This window comes from Mus caroli, chromosome 1, assembly GCF_900094665.2.
Source record: "Mus caroli chromosome 1, CAROLI_EIJ_v1.1, whole genome shotgun sequence".
In the NCBI taxonomy this organism is placed as follows: Eukaryota; Metazoa; Chordata; class Mammalia; order Rodentia; family Muridae; genus Mus; species Mus caroli.
This window is the reverse complement of record NC_034570.1, coordinates 151,196,501-151,211,810: the sequence shown is the minus strand read 5'-3', so window position 1 is coordinate 151,211,810 and position 15,310 is coordinate 151,196,501. Positions and strand designations below refer to the sequence as shown.

Genomic DNA, 15,310 nt, shown 5'->3' with positions numbered 1-15,310 from the left:
GAAAGAGAGGCCCATTGGACTTGCAAACTTTATATGCCCCAATACAGGGGAATGCCAGGGCCAAAAGAATGGGAATGGGTGGGTAGGGAAGTGGGGGCCGCTATGGGGGACTTTTGGGATAGCATTGGAAATGTAATTGAGGAAAATATGTAATAAAAAAATATTAAAAATTAAAAAAAAAAGAAAAGTGGGAAAAAAAAGAAATATTATAGAAGAGGGAGCAGAAGGATGTAAGAGTAGCTGAAGAAGAATTGTTTGACATCATATTTTCAGGAAATGGTAGGTCATTTCATTCATGAATTCAAAGTAGTGATGGTTTCCTGCTTAAGGATCTGCAAAACTCAAAACCCAGTACTGCTTTAGAGGGCCTCAGGTGGCTCCACACCTCGTTGATCTGTTAGGAGTTGGTGCTAGAAGAGAATCTTTTTTTTTTTTTTTTTTTTTTGAGGTATGTATGGTCACTGGTAGACTTCCCATGCTGCATGGATGACCCATATTTATTTGAGTTCTCACAGTAAAACTGTTTTGACTGAGTTTGTTATTAAGAAGTAAAAGTTTGCCGGGGGATTGTTCAATGGATAAGAGATTTTACTGCTCTTCCAGAAGACTTGGATTTGGCTCCCCTAACCCATATGAAAACTCTCAACCATTGTAAGCATCTAGTTTCAGAGGATTCGATGTCTTCTTCTGGCTTCTGCAGGCTCCTGAATATGTGTGGTGCACATAAACTAACTAAACTAGCAGGCTAACAAATACACATACTCATGCACAAAAATAATGAATTAAAAATTAAGACTATGTGAAGTTGAAAGAGGAATATATTGGGTAAGGAGTTGGGAGAGGAGAGTGGATATGATCAACACATATTGTATACATGAATGAAATTCTCAAAAAAAAAAAAAAAAACCCAAGTAGAAACATACTTGAAAATAGCAAAAGAAAATACTTCAAAATTTTCAAACTATTGCTCTGAAGGACTACATATAATTTATGTTATTTGATGAAGTTAATAGAATTGTATTAGACTCAGAATTATAATGATAGTGGTCATGGCTAGTGCTGTTAATTACTGGGTTAGGTCATTGAGGGAAGTTAATTTGTCTTTTCCAAGGAATTATCATTTTACAAAATTGCAAAGATTTGTGAAATATGCAACAAGAAGAAATCCCCAAGTACTGCAACCTTCCTTGGCTAGATGTGAGGAACAAGCCTGTGTGTATTTATTAAGTGTCCTTTACTAACTTATAAGATAGACCAATTATTTGGATAGGGTGCACCCAAAACAAACCAACAAACAAATCTCCAAAAGTGTTACAGGGTACAAACACAGCGGAAGGATGCAGAGTGATGTTGATAGAAGTCTGCTTCTAGAGAGTTGGCATTGGTTCCAGAGTGCTGAGGAAATGCACTGTGGTAATAACATGGGTTGCTACATCTGTTGATAAATATTGGTTATTTGATTAGGAAGGAACAAATGAAACTAAGGGTTTTTGATTTTGTAACAGAAATGCATAAATCTGTTTTTATTCCTCAGTATGTCCATCTCTAGGAAAAGACATGAATTTCTGTTACTTCCCAGTTTGAATCCTTCAGAGGTCTCACCAGTGCTTATGAAACTCTAATGAATGTTCCCTTTGTGAGGCAAACGGGATGCCAGAACATTGAACAATGAATGTCTAGTATTTGATAGAACTTCAGTAATTTTCTAATCTAGCAGACCTCTAATTAGATGAATCTGGGCACAGCTTTAATAAGTAGGTATTTTTAACCTTTGGTGTATTCTACGATGGCACTTTGAAGACTTAGGGTAAGGAACAAGTTAGAAGACCAGAAAATTCAAATTCCGTACAAAAAATTGTGCTCAGTTATTGGACATTGATTCCATGATAATCTCCTGCTGTTCATAGGACTTTGTAGTCTGTAGGACTCCTAAGTCCACACTGACGGGTACATGTAGAGTATCACTGATTTAAGTGAGGTGGAAATGGTTCTTTCAAGCTGTATCTCAAGATTTTGTTTGTTTTGTTTTGTTTTTTAAATTGAATTCCAGAAACAGTTTGTAAAGAGCATGAATATTTCAGGTTTTCTTTCTCAAACCTGAGTCATAGATGCTGCATTTCAAGCCAAGTTAAGGTTTGATTATTCTACACTTCATGGCTCTTTAAAATTCTAGTTGCTATAACAACTTTGATATTTCTTTATTATTTTTAGCACGTCAGTTGCCATAACAATAAGATATCTCAAAAAATAGCAAATTTTTTTTATAATGGAAAACTTCCTTTCAATTAAAAATGAGGTAAAATGAACATTTCTTTCCTTTAATATTAACCTGTTATTTAAAATGTGATGTTCGCACATCTGTGTCCATACAGTTCTCTAGACTTTTTTTCCCCAAGAGATGTTTTATGGTTATCCTTTTCCACTATGATTGTACTGTATAAAATTTGAAGGAAAATGACCATTTCATCTCATTTCTCTGAGCTAATATTAATTTTGTTAAGATTTCATTTAAAAATTGTACTAAATAATCTAATTTTCAGATGAACTATTACATAAAATAAGGAACCCTCTTAGATATGAGACTTCTAAAAACTTGACCTTTTTGTCCTATGTTATTTGAAATGCAATTCTAATGTTTTAGTCATACTTAAAATTGTGCCATTTCACTCATCCAGAAATAACCATCAGTCTAGGGCTAAGCTGTGACACCAAGAGAGGAGTACCTTTCAGTAGTCTTTGAGAAACAGTTATCATAAGCTTTGTTTTCAGGTAATTGCTAATAGGAGCTTAAAAGAGGAAGTAGAAGATATTGTTCTATGTTATGCATAGAAAGTCAAAATGATGGGATATGTGTATTAATTTTAGTATCCGGTCACTTGTAAAATTAAACAGTTCTTTCTCTATGTCCCCTATTGTCCTTGCTGTCTTTAACTCACATACCACGGTATGATTATGTCAGAAGACAGTGTCCTGATTGATGTTAACAGTGATGATCATACACTTAACAGGCAAATCTTCAGTGAGCATTCATTGTAGGCATGTGAAATCACAGATTCATTGTTATTTTGGTTGTGATTTACACAAAGCTTAAGTGTTTTATGTCATTATTTTTGCCAGGTATACATGCACACGATCCACACATTTTATAGACTGAATGTTGTTATCCTTACTGAATGTTCTTTTATTTACACAAATCTTGATATACTTGTATACACATGTTAATATGTGTGAGCATAAGCACACTATTGATCCAGCTGCCACTTTGTTATAATTCAGAAAAAAAAATCATCTTTTTTATGTTTTAGAACTTTGTGTAAAGTGTGCTCTTTAAGGCATGATTTTTGCCGTTAGTGGTTTAGGTTCATCTGTGGTTTTTTTGTTATTTTTATTCCTTTGTTACTCTAAGCAGCAGGCCACACTAAGTACATAATCGGAGTTTCTTCACGTCTGTACCTGTTGATGATGTGTATGCTGGTTCTAGTTTGGACTATCTAGTTTTGTACATGCTACCAGGAACATTTTTTGTGCAAGACTTGATATCATTACTTTGTGGGTGTATGTGCACAGTTTTTGGTTTGAGAGGGTGGGCCATAGTGTAGATTTATTTAATAACATGAGGATTTTTAAAATGTTTGTCACAGTTTCTAAGTTTTGGCCATTTTATACTACCACCACCAGTCTGTAAAAATTTCAGTGGTTTTGCAATCTTATCAAAAGATTTTATTGGCAGTCTTATTTTATTGCCACTGTAGTAAGCACATTGGAAACTTTTATTGTTTGATTTTTGCCTTTAACTAATGACTTGAACTAAGCGCCTTTCACTCCCTATCCCTAAATGTTGTGTATAGTCATGGTACCATGTGGTACTTTGAGTCATGTATAATTATGTTGTAGTCTGATCCAACCTGTGTGTGTGTGTGTGTGTGTGTGTGTGTGTGTGTGTGTGAGTGAGTGTGTGTGTGTGTGTGAGTGAGTGTGTGTGAGTGAGTGAGTGTGTGTGTGTGTGTGTGAGTGTGTGTGTGTGTGTGTGTGAGTGTATATGTGTAAAATAAGGAAAACTCTTAGATATGAGATTTCAGAGACCTTGGACTTTTTCTCCTATGTTATTTGAAATGCATGTCCAAAGTTTTAGTCATTCTAGAATGGAGCCATTTGACTTACCCAGAAATAATCAGCAGTCTTTGAAAAGCTGGCCTTTCTTGGTGGTGCATACATTTGAAAATGCTTTTTTTCTAATTCCAAAAATTAAGTAGCAAAATACATTTCAGTAATCTGCACTCACTTTGCTGGGCAACAAGAAAACAAGAAAACTTAGTTCCTCTATGGAGTTATCACGGAGTACTCATTGACTAACATCTTCCCATCTCCCCGTAACTGTTGCCAGTCCCTGAGAATCACAGTCGTACTCAATCTCAGTTGCTGTCAGTTTTTGATTATTTATATTTTTATTAGCTTACAGTGTCAGCCTGTTTGTCTTTGTTAGGTGTATGTTGTGCTTGTAATTCCTGTCATTCTTTTGGCTTGCTGATTTTGTTAATGATGCCTTTTGATAAAAAAATTTGGAGTATTATTTAATTAATATTTTCCATTATTATTTTTATTAACTTATAACCTTTGGTTCTGGGCCATGAATATATTATCCCTCTAGTGTGTTTCCTTTTGGAAGCTGTTTGTAGTTCATTCACATTTGTCTGTAGATATTTCATTCCTACGAGTAAATTTTAGGTGTCATATGAGGAGGTGACCTTAGTTCATATTTCCCAGTGGGTGTTGAGATTTTTCTAGTGCCCAGGCTTGTTTTAGAGAGCTTACTGAGATTCAATTGATGGTAACTATGACCTTAGCTTTTGCATCATTTCCTGTCCATCAGGTCTGTTGTCTATGCTTTCTAGACTGTCTCTAGTGGTCTTAAAGTGCATCTTGAAACTAGGTTGTGTCAGTCTTCCAAGTTTGTTTCTTATTTTCTTTAGAAGATTGTTTTACTGGAGTCATCTCAAATTCCTTTTTTACATATAGGTTTTCTAATCTGCACTTGGTTGGATTTACAGATAAACTTGACTAGATTTTAATATGAGCATCCAATAGATAAACTGGTGAGAACGTGGTTTTTTTTTTTTTTAAATGATAGCACGTCTTCAAAAACATAATGATGGTATATCCCTGCATTTCCTTAAACCTTTAACTTTGTCTTGGTGACACTGTAATTCTCAGAGTAGAGATATTATTCTGATTTTATTTGCTGTATCCTTGTATTCTGCTGTATGAGCCTAATGTAAATGGTTTATTGTTTTATTATTTTAATTTCATGTTTATTACAGTATATAGCAGTGAAGTACCTCATATTTTTACAAAGCATTCTCATTTCCTCAAGTCTTAATGGGTATAGAATAGTTAATTTAATATTTCTCACATTCACAGTTATGCCTTTTGTGAACGACTTTTCATTTTCTCATTTATTATATTGACTGAGACTTGGAGTGCGTGGTGCATGTAGGTAGTATGGATCCACAGGCTTGTTAGTCCCATTCTGAAGGAGGAATCAATTTTCACAATACTTCATTGTGGAATACTCTACAAGTATATGTATGTCTTTGTCAGGTTGAGAAGACTCTATTGTGTCCATAAGTATAATTTTATTATTTCTACTTAATTAAATATTTAATTTTTGATTCACAATAAAGCAATGGCAAGAAAATAAACATTTGCTGTGCTGTTTAGAGCTCATTAATCAGTAGATTATTATGTGTATCACTTTAGAGCATTTGCTTTCTAGCACTTAGCTCAAGATGCCTCAACATTATCCTGAATAGTACATTACAAGGTAATTGAAACTGCATTTAGTAGCAGTTGGCATTCTTAAAATAAGTAATCAACCATTATTGTTTGCTAAACTCAAGTTTTTAAAGCATTTTAACTATTGCTATAGAATTGAATTTAGGGGAAGTTGTAATTACTACTATTTCTTTAATATTCAAAATGTGAAGAGATCAACTTTTTTCATTGTAATTTGGTCATATTTTCCGACTTCTTCCTGGATGTCTTTGTTATACAAGGGCTTCTCAGTGGGTTTGTTCATTTTAACATTATAGAAACTGTATTTTTTGTCCTCATAGATTGTACTAGTTGTTTCCATATATATTATATAAAGATTATGATAAAATGTGTTTGTTAAACTCCTATTCTGTGCCCAGTGGTATTAAATCGGCACTTAGATATAATAGTGAACAAAGCAAGTATTGGTCTCCCATGAGGCTCCAACTTGCTCAAGAAGACAAGTGAATGAAATAGATAATTACAAACGATGACAAGTATAGGATCTGGTGTGGTGCTCTGTGGAGCTCACAGCTTTCCCAGGGGAAAAAGTTATTGGAAAGATTGCCACTGAATTAAATGAGAGAAAGATGGTAGCTAGCACATTGAGCAGCCATTGTAAGTACTCTGAGGCAGCAGGCAGCACAGTGAGACTGGGCTTACAGTGGTGAGGTGTGGAGAGTTTTTCTAACCTAAATTACCTAGAAGGAAAATGAGACTAGACAGATAAATGGAGACAAGATTTTATCGGACCTTTTGTGAAATGCCGAATAAAACAGTTTTGCAATGTTAGTTACCGCTTATATGGTTCTTTTATGTCATCATCTGTTATTTATCCTACTTGGCATGAAGAGCTAATGTCTTGCCCTTACTGTTAAATTTCTCTTGCTGTGATAAGACACTATGACCAAGGAAACTTAAAGGAGAAAGGGTTTTGGGAGGACTTTAGTTTCAGAGGTTCGGTCCATGACCATCATGGAGCAAGGTAGGCGGCCATGGTAATGGATCACTAGCAGAGAGCTTACATTTTGATATACAAGTACAGGGCAAGAAGATCAAAATCATCTCTAGTATTAAAATTGAAAATATGTGAAACTAAAGCAATTTAGTGCTTGAGTTCCTCTACATGAGGTAGGTTTTTATATATGTGCATTTCCTTACAATTCTCTTAATTTTAGGGATAATTAATAACTTTTAAAATATGTATATTTTTAAATGATTTAAATTTTGGTAACTTGAGTAGCAATGGTGATTAATAGTACTTAATTTTAAAAAGCGTTTAGGTTCACGTATTTAATTGTATGTATGTTTAGTGTTGAGTGTGTGCAAGAGCCTGGGCAGGTCAAAAGAGGGTATCAGATCTCCCAGAACTGGAATTTGACCTTATGTTGGTTGTGAACTGCTATGTGGGTGCCAGGAGCAGAGGTCGGTCCTCTGCATGAGCTGTAAGCTATTGAGGCATCTCTCCAGCCCTGCACTTGGTTTCTAAAATGGTTTTCTAGTAAAGCCTAACATTTGACTTTTCTTAGTCTAGAATGGATGGCATGGCTACGGTCATGAATATTTAGCAAATATAATTTTCTTTTGAAAATTTATTGTAATGTTTAAGAATATTATCTCACTTGATTTAAATGATTTTATCTGTTTAAGTACAATGTTTCCCTATAAAATAATACTTTGTAACTTCTGCATTACACATATTTACTTTTCAAAACTAAACATATTCATCTTAAGATTTACTCTTCTAACTTGTCTCATAAATATTTCTGTTGAGATGTGTACTATCTTTCTGTATTTTATTCCACCCATGAAGATTTTAAAAATAACAGTTTTCCAGAAAGACAATTTAATATGGGGGACAGAATAGGCTTTCTGTGTTTTATAAACCATTTTTATAAAACCCGAAGAGATCTTTCTAACATTTTCTGAATGGCAGCCATTAGTAGAAAGAAGAGGATGTGACTTAGTGATGCAGTGTTAGAAATGACGATTCTAACCCTTTCCAGTCTCAGTGTCTTAAGTGTCCTTGGAGTCAAGCCGTGCTTCCTTCTTAAGTCCCTTCTTTGCCCTTTGTGGAACAGTTAATGTACTTGTTGCATAAAAATTCACTATTTTACAATTTATTATATGTATTAACTTATTAAATGGGGGGAAGAGAAAGAAGAAAAAGAGAGGGAAGAAAGAGAGGGGTAAGAAAAAGGAGAAGGAACGGAAGGAGGGAGGGAGGAGAGGAGGGAGGAGGAGAGGTGCCCTCTAGCTCCCATGACATGCTTGTGCTAGGGCATACATATGGATGCCCACATATGGATGCCAGTGGAAAACCTATGGAGTCTGTTCTGTCCTTCCACAACGTCATGGTGGAGTGTCACAGTGGTTCGTGACAAGTGCCTGTTACCTGCTGAGCCATCTCAGAATTGAGATTTAAGAATTCTATAAAAACAGTGTATAAAAGCCCATTGCAAAATTTTTGGCATATAGGACATGTTTTTTAACAAGTATTGCCTTCCATTTGTATTTTTATTTTCCTGATTTGTTTTTAGGTCTATAACAATTGTAAAATTTGTTTGGTAGTTTTTTTTTAAATGTATTGAACTATGAGAGAGAGGCTTAAAATAAATGAATGTAGTATGTAAGCCTAAATCAAAATGTTTTAATATACATGAAATACTTGTGCAAATATTTACTTTGTTCTACTAACTAAAATATATGTAATTCAAGCATGGTGGGGTGAATTTCTTTAGCTCTGACATGTTTGGTGTAGTAAGATACACATAGACTAAGTGTTTATTCTGTTTATTCTGATGCTCCCTGTCTTCTGAGATCATATTTGACCCAGGTATTTCTTCAGACAGGTTTCACTGTCATGGTCCAATCCTAGTGTTCTGTTGTTCCGGTCCGTGTGCTAAGCTCAGCACATTCGTGTGGGTGTGGCAGGTACTGAAGAGACGATTAGCTGACTTTTAATTTCTAATAAAAATATGACTATTCATTTTATAGTGAAAAAAACAGTAGTTATATCATTTAGTTCATGGGAGACTTAAATGATTTTTAATAATTCATGTTTTTTTGTACCAAAGAGTATTATATTACTGCTGACTTTTAGTGTCATAGTACCTTGTGGTAGTTTCTCTACAAGGTTTAAAGGGATATGCCAGTTTTGTTCCCCTAGTACTATGCCTAAGAAATAATTTCTGCAAATGCTTTAAGGGGAATGCCTCCACAAGACCTTAAGTACCGTTTACATATTATGAGGATTGGTCAGTTTCATTGTCTTCTTTTGTCAATTTTGATTCGAGATCGCAGAGTAAGTCTATAAGCCTGCATGTGCCTGGCAACTGTTACCTAGTGACAGTTTCAGCTGCAGTAGCCATTGGCTGTGCTGTAGATTGGGGCAGGAGGACGAGTCACCTTTCTGATGGTGAGTTCTTCTCCATCAGCTCAGGAGGAGGAGGAAGAGGAAGGGGAGGGGGAGGAGGAAGAGCAGCAGCAGCAGACAGTGGCTCAGGTGGAGGCAGCAAGACTGAGAAACTGTAAAGAGTCTCCCAGCAGCTTCCCGATAGCTGCACCACAGTGAATCGGACTTCTGAATCTCGCAACCCAGTCTCGCAGCCGATCAGAGTGAATGCACATGAGAAGCATCACCTTACTCCTGTAACGAGAACTATTTTCTGATAAGTGGAACTCAGCATGTCCAAGGAGGACTAGCCCGTGGCTGACAGAAAAGGACTCGCCTGAATGATGTGTTGCTGCACGAGACAATAACTTTGAGAAGAATGCTTTCTGTTAAGCTGCCACATTGTTCCTGAAGGAAAGGTTTTCATTTCTAGTGCATGCTAGTTCTTCAAAAGCTGTGACAACAAAGAGTGACAAGAGACTCCCTGAATTGTTTATACTTGGGGAAAAGACTTTGGCAAATGTTAACACGGTGCCAGAATGACCTTGGAAGCCTTTCGGATGGATTCTGCCCTGCCACAATCGCAGTATGTCAGAGTCCAGGATTTAAATCAATCTTGATGTTTTGAGGTATTTTAAAACAAGACTATTTTCCAAACTACCTGATGGCCCTGCTTTAATTGTGCTTTTGCTTAAAATAGAATACAGAAATAGACAAGATAATTTCTTAACATATGACTGTTAATAACTGCAAATATAAAAAACAAGGTAATTTTCCACTTTCAAATATTTAGTTGAAGTAATGATTGGATGTGTTAGCATCAAATGGAAGTAAGAAAGGTCTAAAAAATTGGAATATAAAGCCCGCTAGAAAGACTTGAGAAAGAGATAACAGCAGCATCTCTAGTGAGATGTCCTCAGTGTACAGGGTGGTTTCCATTATGGTCTGAATTTCATCTATATTTATGAGATTTGGGCATTGTTGCAAATGTGAGGAATTACTTCAAGCTATATACTTTATTATGCTTTTCTATAAGGAAATATCATGTTAAATAATGAAAATTATTTTCAGTTATAGATGCTGAAGTTAATACCAAAGATTTTATTTTGGAATAGAAGAGATATAAATTACAGTGCTGTTAGCAGCACCAGCAACTGGGGTGGTATAAAGCTGTTTTCATATAAATGTTCAAAGAACAAATACAGAATCAGGACTTCAGAAGTTTTCCCTGTATTTTAGTTTTAGGTGTTATCACACTGTTTCATTGTGTAATATATTCCCCACTGGAAATTATCTTTTTATTTTCATAAGCATTATATAGAAATCTGGAGTCTGCCTTTTACTGCCAGTGTATTTCATTGTGTCCACACAAATGAATCTTTTGGAATTAGACTTGACAGAATTGTTGTTCTTACCTTTTAAAAAATGTAGGAGAAGTGGCTCCTAAAGTTTTCCCATCCGCATCAGATGTGAACCTCTGAGACCAAGGACACTCTGTCATGAACTTTTTCTTGGCTTTCCATCTAAAACTAAGATCTTAATTATTTCAATTATAAAATATGAGTGGTTTTCATCACAGCTCATCACAGTAGAAGCAAGAGATCTCAGGCAGTTTAGGATTGTTTCTTTCATTTTTCATTCTAATTGATTTCTAAGAAACTTTCTCTTAAGAGAAACATTTCTTCCCCTGATTTTTTTTTTTTTTACAAATTAAATTTTCATAGTACTAGCTAATAAATCTATTTTCTGTAGAAGTGCCTGTATCTGCAAAAGTTGCTTGCACGCATGGGAGGGAGCTAACCAGAGACCTCTTTTCACCTTTCTAGCTCACCCTCCTCCCTTATCCCCCAAAGCTGAGATGTGTCACTGGTGAACTAAGGCTGATGAAGAGACCTGAGCACACTGTGGGATGCTCAGCTGTAATACAGGCACTGGCACTTTCTACTGAAGCAGGTTCTGAGACACTGATTTGCAGAGTTTAACAGATGCTGGCCCGGGCACCTGCTTGTTGGAGCCAAAGCTGCAAACTCCCTTAATTTCAAGCCATGAATGAATCCAGGTGGACTGAATGGAGGATCCTGAACATGAGCAGTAGCATTGTGAATGTGTCCGAGCACCACTCCTGCCCTCTTGGATTTGGTCACTACAGTGTGGAGGATGTCTGCATCTTTGAGACAGTTGTCATTGTCTTGCTGACATTTCTGATCATCTCTGGGAATTTAACAGTCATCTTTGTCTTTCACTGTGCTCCGCTGTTACACCATTATACTACCAGCTACTTTATACAGACCATGGCATATGCTGACCTCCTCGTTGGAGTTACCTGCTTGGTTCCTACTCTGTCCCTTCTTCATTACTCTACAGGTGTCCATGAGTCATTGACTTGCCAGGTGTTTGGATATATTATTTCAGTTCTAAAAAGCGTGTCTATGGCATGTCTTGCTTGCATCAGTGTGGATCGATATCTTGCAATAACCAAGCCTCTATCCTACAATCAACTGGTCACTCCTTGTCGCCTGAGAATTTGCATTATTATGATTTGGATTTACTCCTGCCTAATTTTCTTGCCTTCCTTTTTTGGCTGGGGCAAACCTGGTTACCATGGTGACATTTTTGAATGGTGTGCCACATCTTGGCTTACCAGTGCCTATTTTACTTGCTTTATTGTTTGTTTACTTTATGCTCCTGCTGCCTTGGTTGTCTGCTTCACTTACTTTCACATTTTCAAAATTTGCCGGCAGCACACCAAAGAGATAAATGACCGGAGGGCCAGATTCCCTAGCCACGAGGTAGAGGCCTCTAGGGAAGCAGGACACAGCCCTGACCGTCGCTACGCCATGGTTTTATTTAGGATAACTAGCGTGTTTTACATGCTGTGGCTTCCGTATATTATTTACTTTCTTCTAGAAAGTTCTCGTGTCTTGGACAACCCCACACTGTCCTTCTTAACCACCTGGCTTGCAATAAGCAATAGTTTTTGTAACTGTGTAATATACAGTCTCTCCAACAGTGTTTTCCGCCTTGGCCTCCGAAGGCTTTCTGAAACAATGTGCACATCTTGTGTGTGTGCGAAGGATCAGGAAGCACAAGATCCCAAACCTAGGAGACGGGCAAATTCCTGCTCCATTTGAAGAGAATTACGTAGTAAATCAAATGTAATGTGACAGTGGTTTTGGATTTATTCTTGATTCATTTGGAAATTTGCCCTAAAGAAATATTTATGTGAATAGTTGACCATGAAGTGAAGAATGAGATTAAAGATCTTTTTTATTTCCTTTTGTGCAAGTCAAAAAGAATGGGAAAGGATTTTTGAAGAATAATCTTATAAGAGAATTACAGGTTGTGAATATATGTTCAGTGTTTGATCCTCATCACTGATGATAGAAGAGGAACTTCAAGTCTACAAAATAGGAGCAGACCCCTTGGTATCTCTCTCTGTGTGTCCTCTCTGCCTGTGTGTCTGTCTTCTATTTAGTCTTATTCTCTGTTCTTACTCCTTAGACTTGTGGGAGTTACTGTTTGTTAACTTCCCTTTATGAGAAGTGCTAATACGTATCTGTGGCCAAGTGTCGCCTTGCCGTCAGTGTTGAGACATGTCAGTCTACATGAGTTGTGTTGCCTTTAGAGAGGATGCACAGTGTTACCTTTTGTTATCTGTCATACAACCCCTGTGCCTATGTTCATGTCATCATCCCCATAGCTCAGATTTCTACTACAAACAGAACTGAGCAGTATCTTTTCTTCTGTGTAGGAGGCCATTTTGTTTTCTCTCCCTTTTCCAGCACCTGCTATTGCTCTTTCAGTTTGTCTCCAATCTTGTGAGACACATTCTAGAAGTGTCTTAGCTGATGAAAGAATCCTCTGTATGAGGCAGTCAAGAGGGTAAACAAGTTATTTTTCAAACAAAGCAATCTAGCAGCTGGGAGGTTGTATTTAATACCTCAGTGGATTTTGAAAACATTTTTACCAGCTTTCCTTTGAAGTTAGTTTGGGTGCCTAAAGTAAAGTCCTCTTGGTTATAGTGAAGATTTTTTTTTAAATTTTCTCTATAAAGCCCACAATAATACTAATGCAGATGCAGATTACTCCCCAGTAATGATATATTACTCTGTGTGCTACCCAAGATGCCCTTTAGAAAAAGCCTGACACTGCAATGATAGCCTAGGTCTGCAGCAGTTCACTGTCACGTCCATTATTCCTTTGTGTTGTATGTATTTGCATATTCTATATTTTTTACAAAAATATAAGTTATTTTACATGATCTGTGCCTAATATTTTCTTAGCACAATTCAGATATTAATGCTGTTTAAGGTGTCAACATTGAAAAACATATATATGGACTACCTTTAAAGTGAAAATACTTTTGTGTCATTGTTATTCAGATATTTATACTAGATGAGCTGCTTTCTTACAGTTGCTGGGAATGTAGTATACTTATAAAAAGCAGTTAGATATGTCAGTATTTTGTTTTCTAATGGTCTGTTTTCAAATGCAGAGATGAAGTTATTTTTTAGTGTGCTACCTGAGTGTACTAATAAGTTGGGGGTTGAGGCTCAGCCATAGTAAAGCGGATGTGAGCAGAGCAGCTTGTGTTCTTACTCTATAAACTCTTGACTGGAAGAGGTTTGATACTTTCTACCACACTGCTGAGGAGTTTTCTTCAGACTTTTGTGTTTTATGAAAAGTATTTAATGAAGCGTGCCTATGACTCTGACACAGAAGCCCACCATGTCTGCACCCTGGTGTTTTTACTTCAGCAGTCTGTTAAAGAAATGTTGTCACTTTATTAAGGTTGTTTTGAACCCCTGTATATTTTTAAATATGTAAGAAAGGTTTAAAATAAATAATAAAATAGTATTCTATATATCAAAACCAGATTTTATATCAGTTTACTGAAACTCCAGGAATCAGAGTTCCTTGGGAAATCAGAATCAAATTGTTGTGTACGTCATAGATGAGGGTTGTGTGGAGTCTTATTTCCTGTTTGCCAGTGATATCATAGATGAATTGAGGTGTACCATTTTAAACAGTATTTCTATTTCTTCACATATGATAAATAAATTCTCCAATATTATTTGTATTATTCAGGAATCTGTTTTTGTTGTGTGTAATTTAACCTAACTTAGAGGGGCTGGAAGGGTATCTCGGGGACTGAGAGCACTTAGCACTCTTTTAGAGATTTGAGTTCCATTTTCAGCACCCCATGGGGCAGATACATCTGTCACTGCATCTCTGGGATTGCTGGTATCTTCTTCAGGCCCCTGCAGGCACCACACTCATCTGCACACACCTCCACACAGACATACACATACATCCATACATAATAAAAATAAATGTTCATGGGAGTTTAAAGTCTGGACAAGGATTCTGGAGTTATTCCCTCTCCTGAATTTTCCTCATAATGTTAAATGGGTTTCTGCCAGCTTTAACAGTGAGTTTTATGTGTATTCTAACATTTAATCCTCTCTATAGCCGTTGCTCACATCACAGTTATTTCCAGTCTAGAACTGAGGAAAAATGATTCACTCGGGATCACTCAACCAATTACAGAGCCTTGTGCACACTTGCTGGTGGCTTTGCCTGTGTCTGATGCCAGTGAATCCCACAGCTGTCTAGGCCTGGCCTTAGCTGAGGATTGGTCTGCACTGCAGTTCAGACAAGCCTCCAGGCCTGTGCATCTCTCACTCTGCTTTTTCGTCAAAAATTTTCTGGGAATCATTTATGCTTTCAGTGCTGTCTTTGCCTCAGTTTTTTTTCTCCATGGAGTATCATTTTCTTTGATCTTGTACACTTCTTTTATTAAAACCTCAGCCTGTTAAGCCCAGCCTTACCAGCATACTTTGTAATCAAATTGAACCTCTGCTATTTCCTCAATTTTTTGATCATTTATGGTAGATTTTCCTTGAATAGCTTTTCAAAGCTCTTTGAACTTTTCTCTTCTCTTCTTCTCTTCTCTTCTCTTCTCTTCTCTTCTCTTCTCTTCTCTTCTCTTCTCTTCTCTTCTCTTCTCTTCTCTTCTCTCTCTTCTCTTCTCTTCTCTTCTCTTCTCTTCTCTTCTCTTCTCTTCTCTTCTCTTCTCTTCTCTTCTCTTCTCTTCTCTTCTCT

At 36.6% G+C, this 15,310-nt stretch overlaps 2 protein-coding genes across 3 annotated transcripts in view; both read left to right on the top strand.

Annotated features, from left to right (window-relative positions):
- Positions 1-15,310, top strand: part of Rabgap1l (RAB GTPase activating protein 1 like) — a 551,913-nt gene that overhangs the window by 189,588 nt on the left and 347,015 nt on the right. The gene's annotated exons all lie outside the window — the stretch shown is intronic.
- Gpr52 (G protein-coupled receptor 52) lies at positions 8,429-15,019 on the top strand. Its single transcript, XM_029477279.1, has 2 exons — positions 8,429-9,834; positions 11,032-15,019. Exon 2 carries the CDS (start codon positions 11,251-11,253, stop codon positions 12,334-12,336), a length of 1,086 nt encoding a protein of 361 aa, XP_029333139.1. The 5' UTR covers positions 8,429-9,834; positions 11,032-11,250; the 3' UTR covers positions 12,337-15,019.

What these genes read in the sequence shown, in the direction of transcription:
- Gpr52 (XM_029477279.1), top strand. Translation starts at nt 11,251, where the DNA reads ATGAATGAATCCAGGTGGACTGAATGGAGGATCCTGAACATGAGCAGT.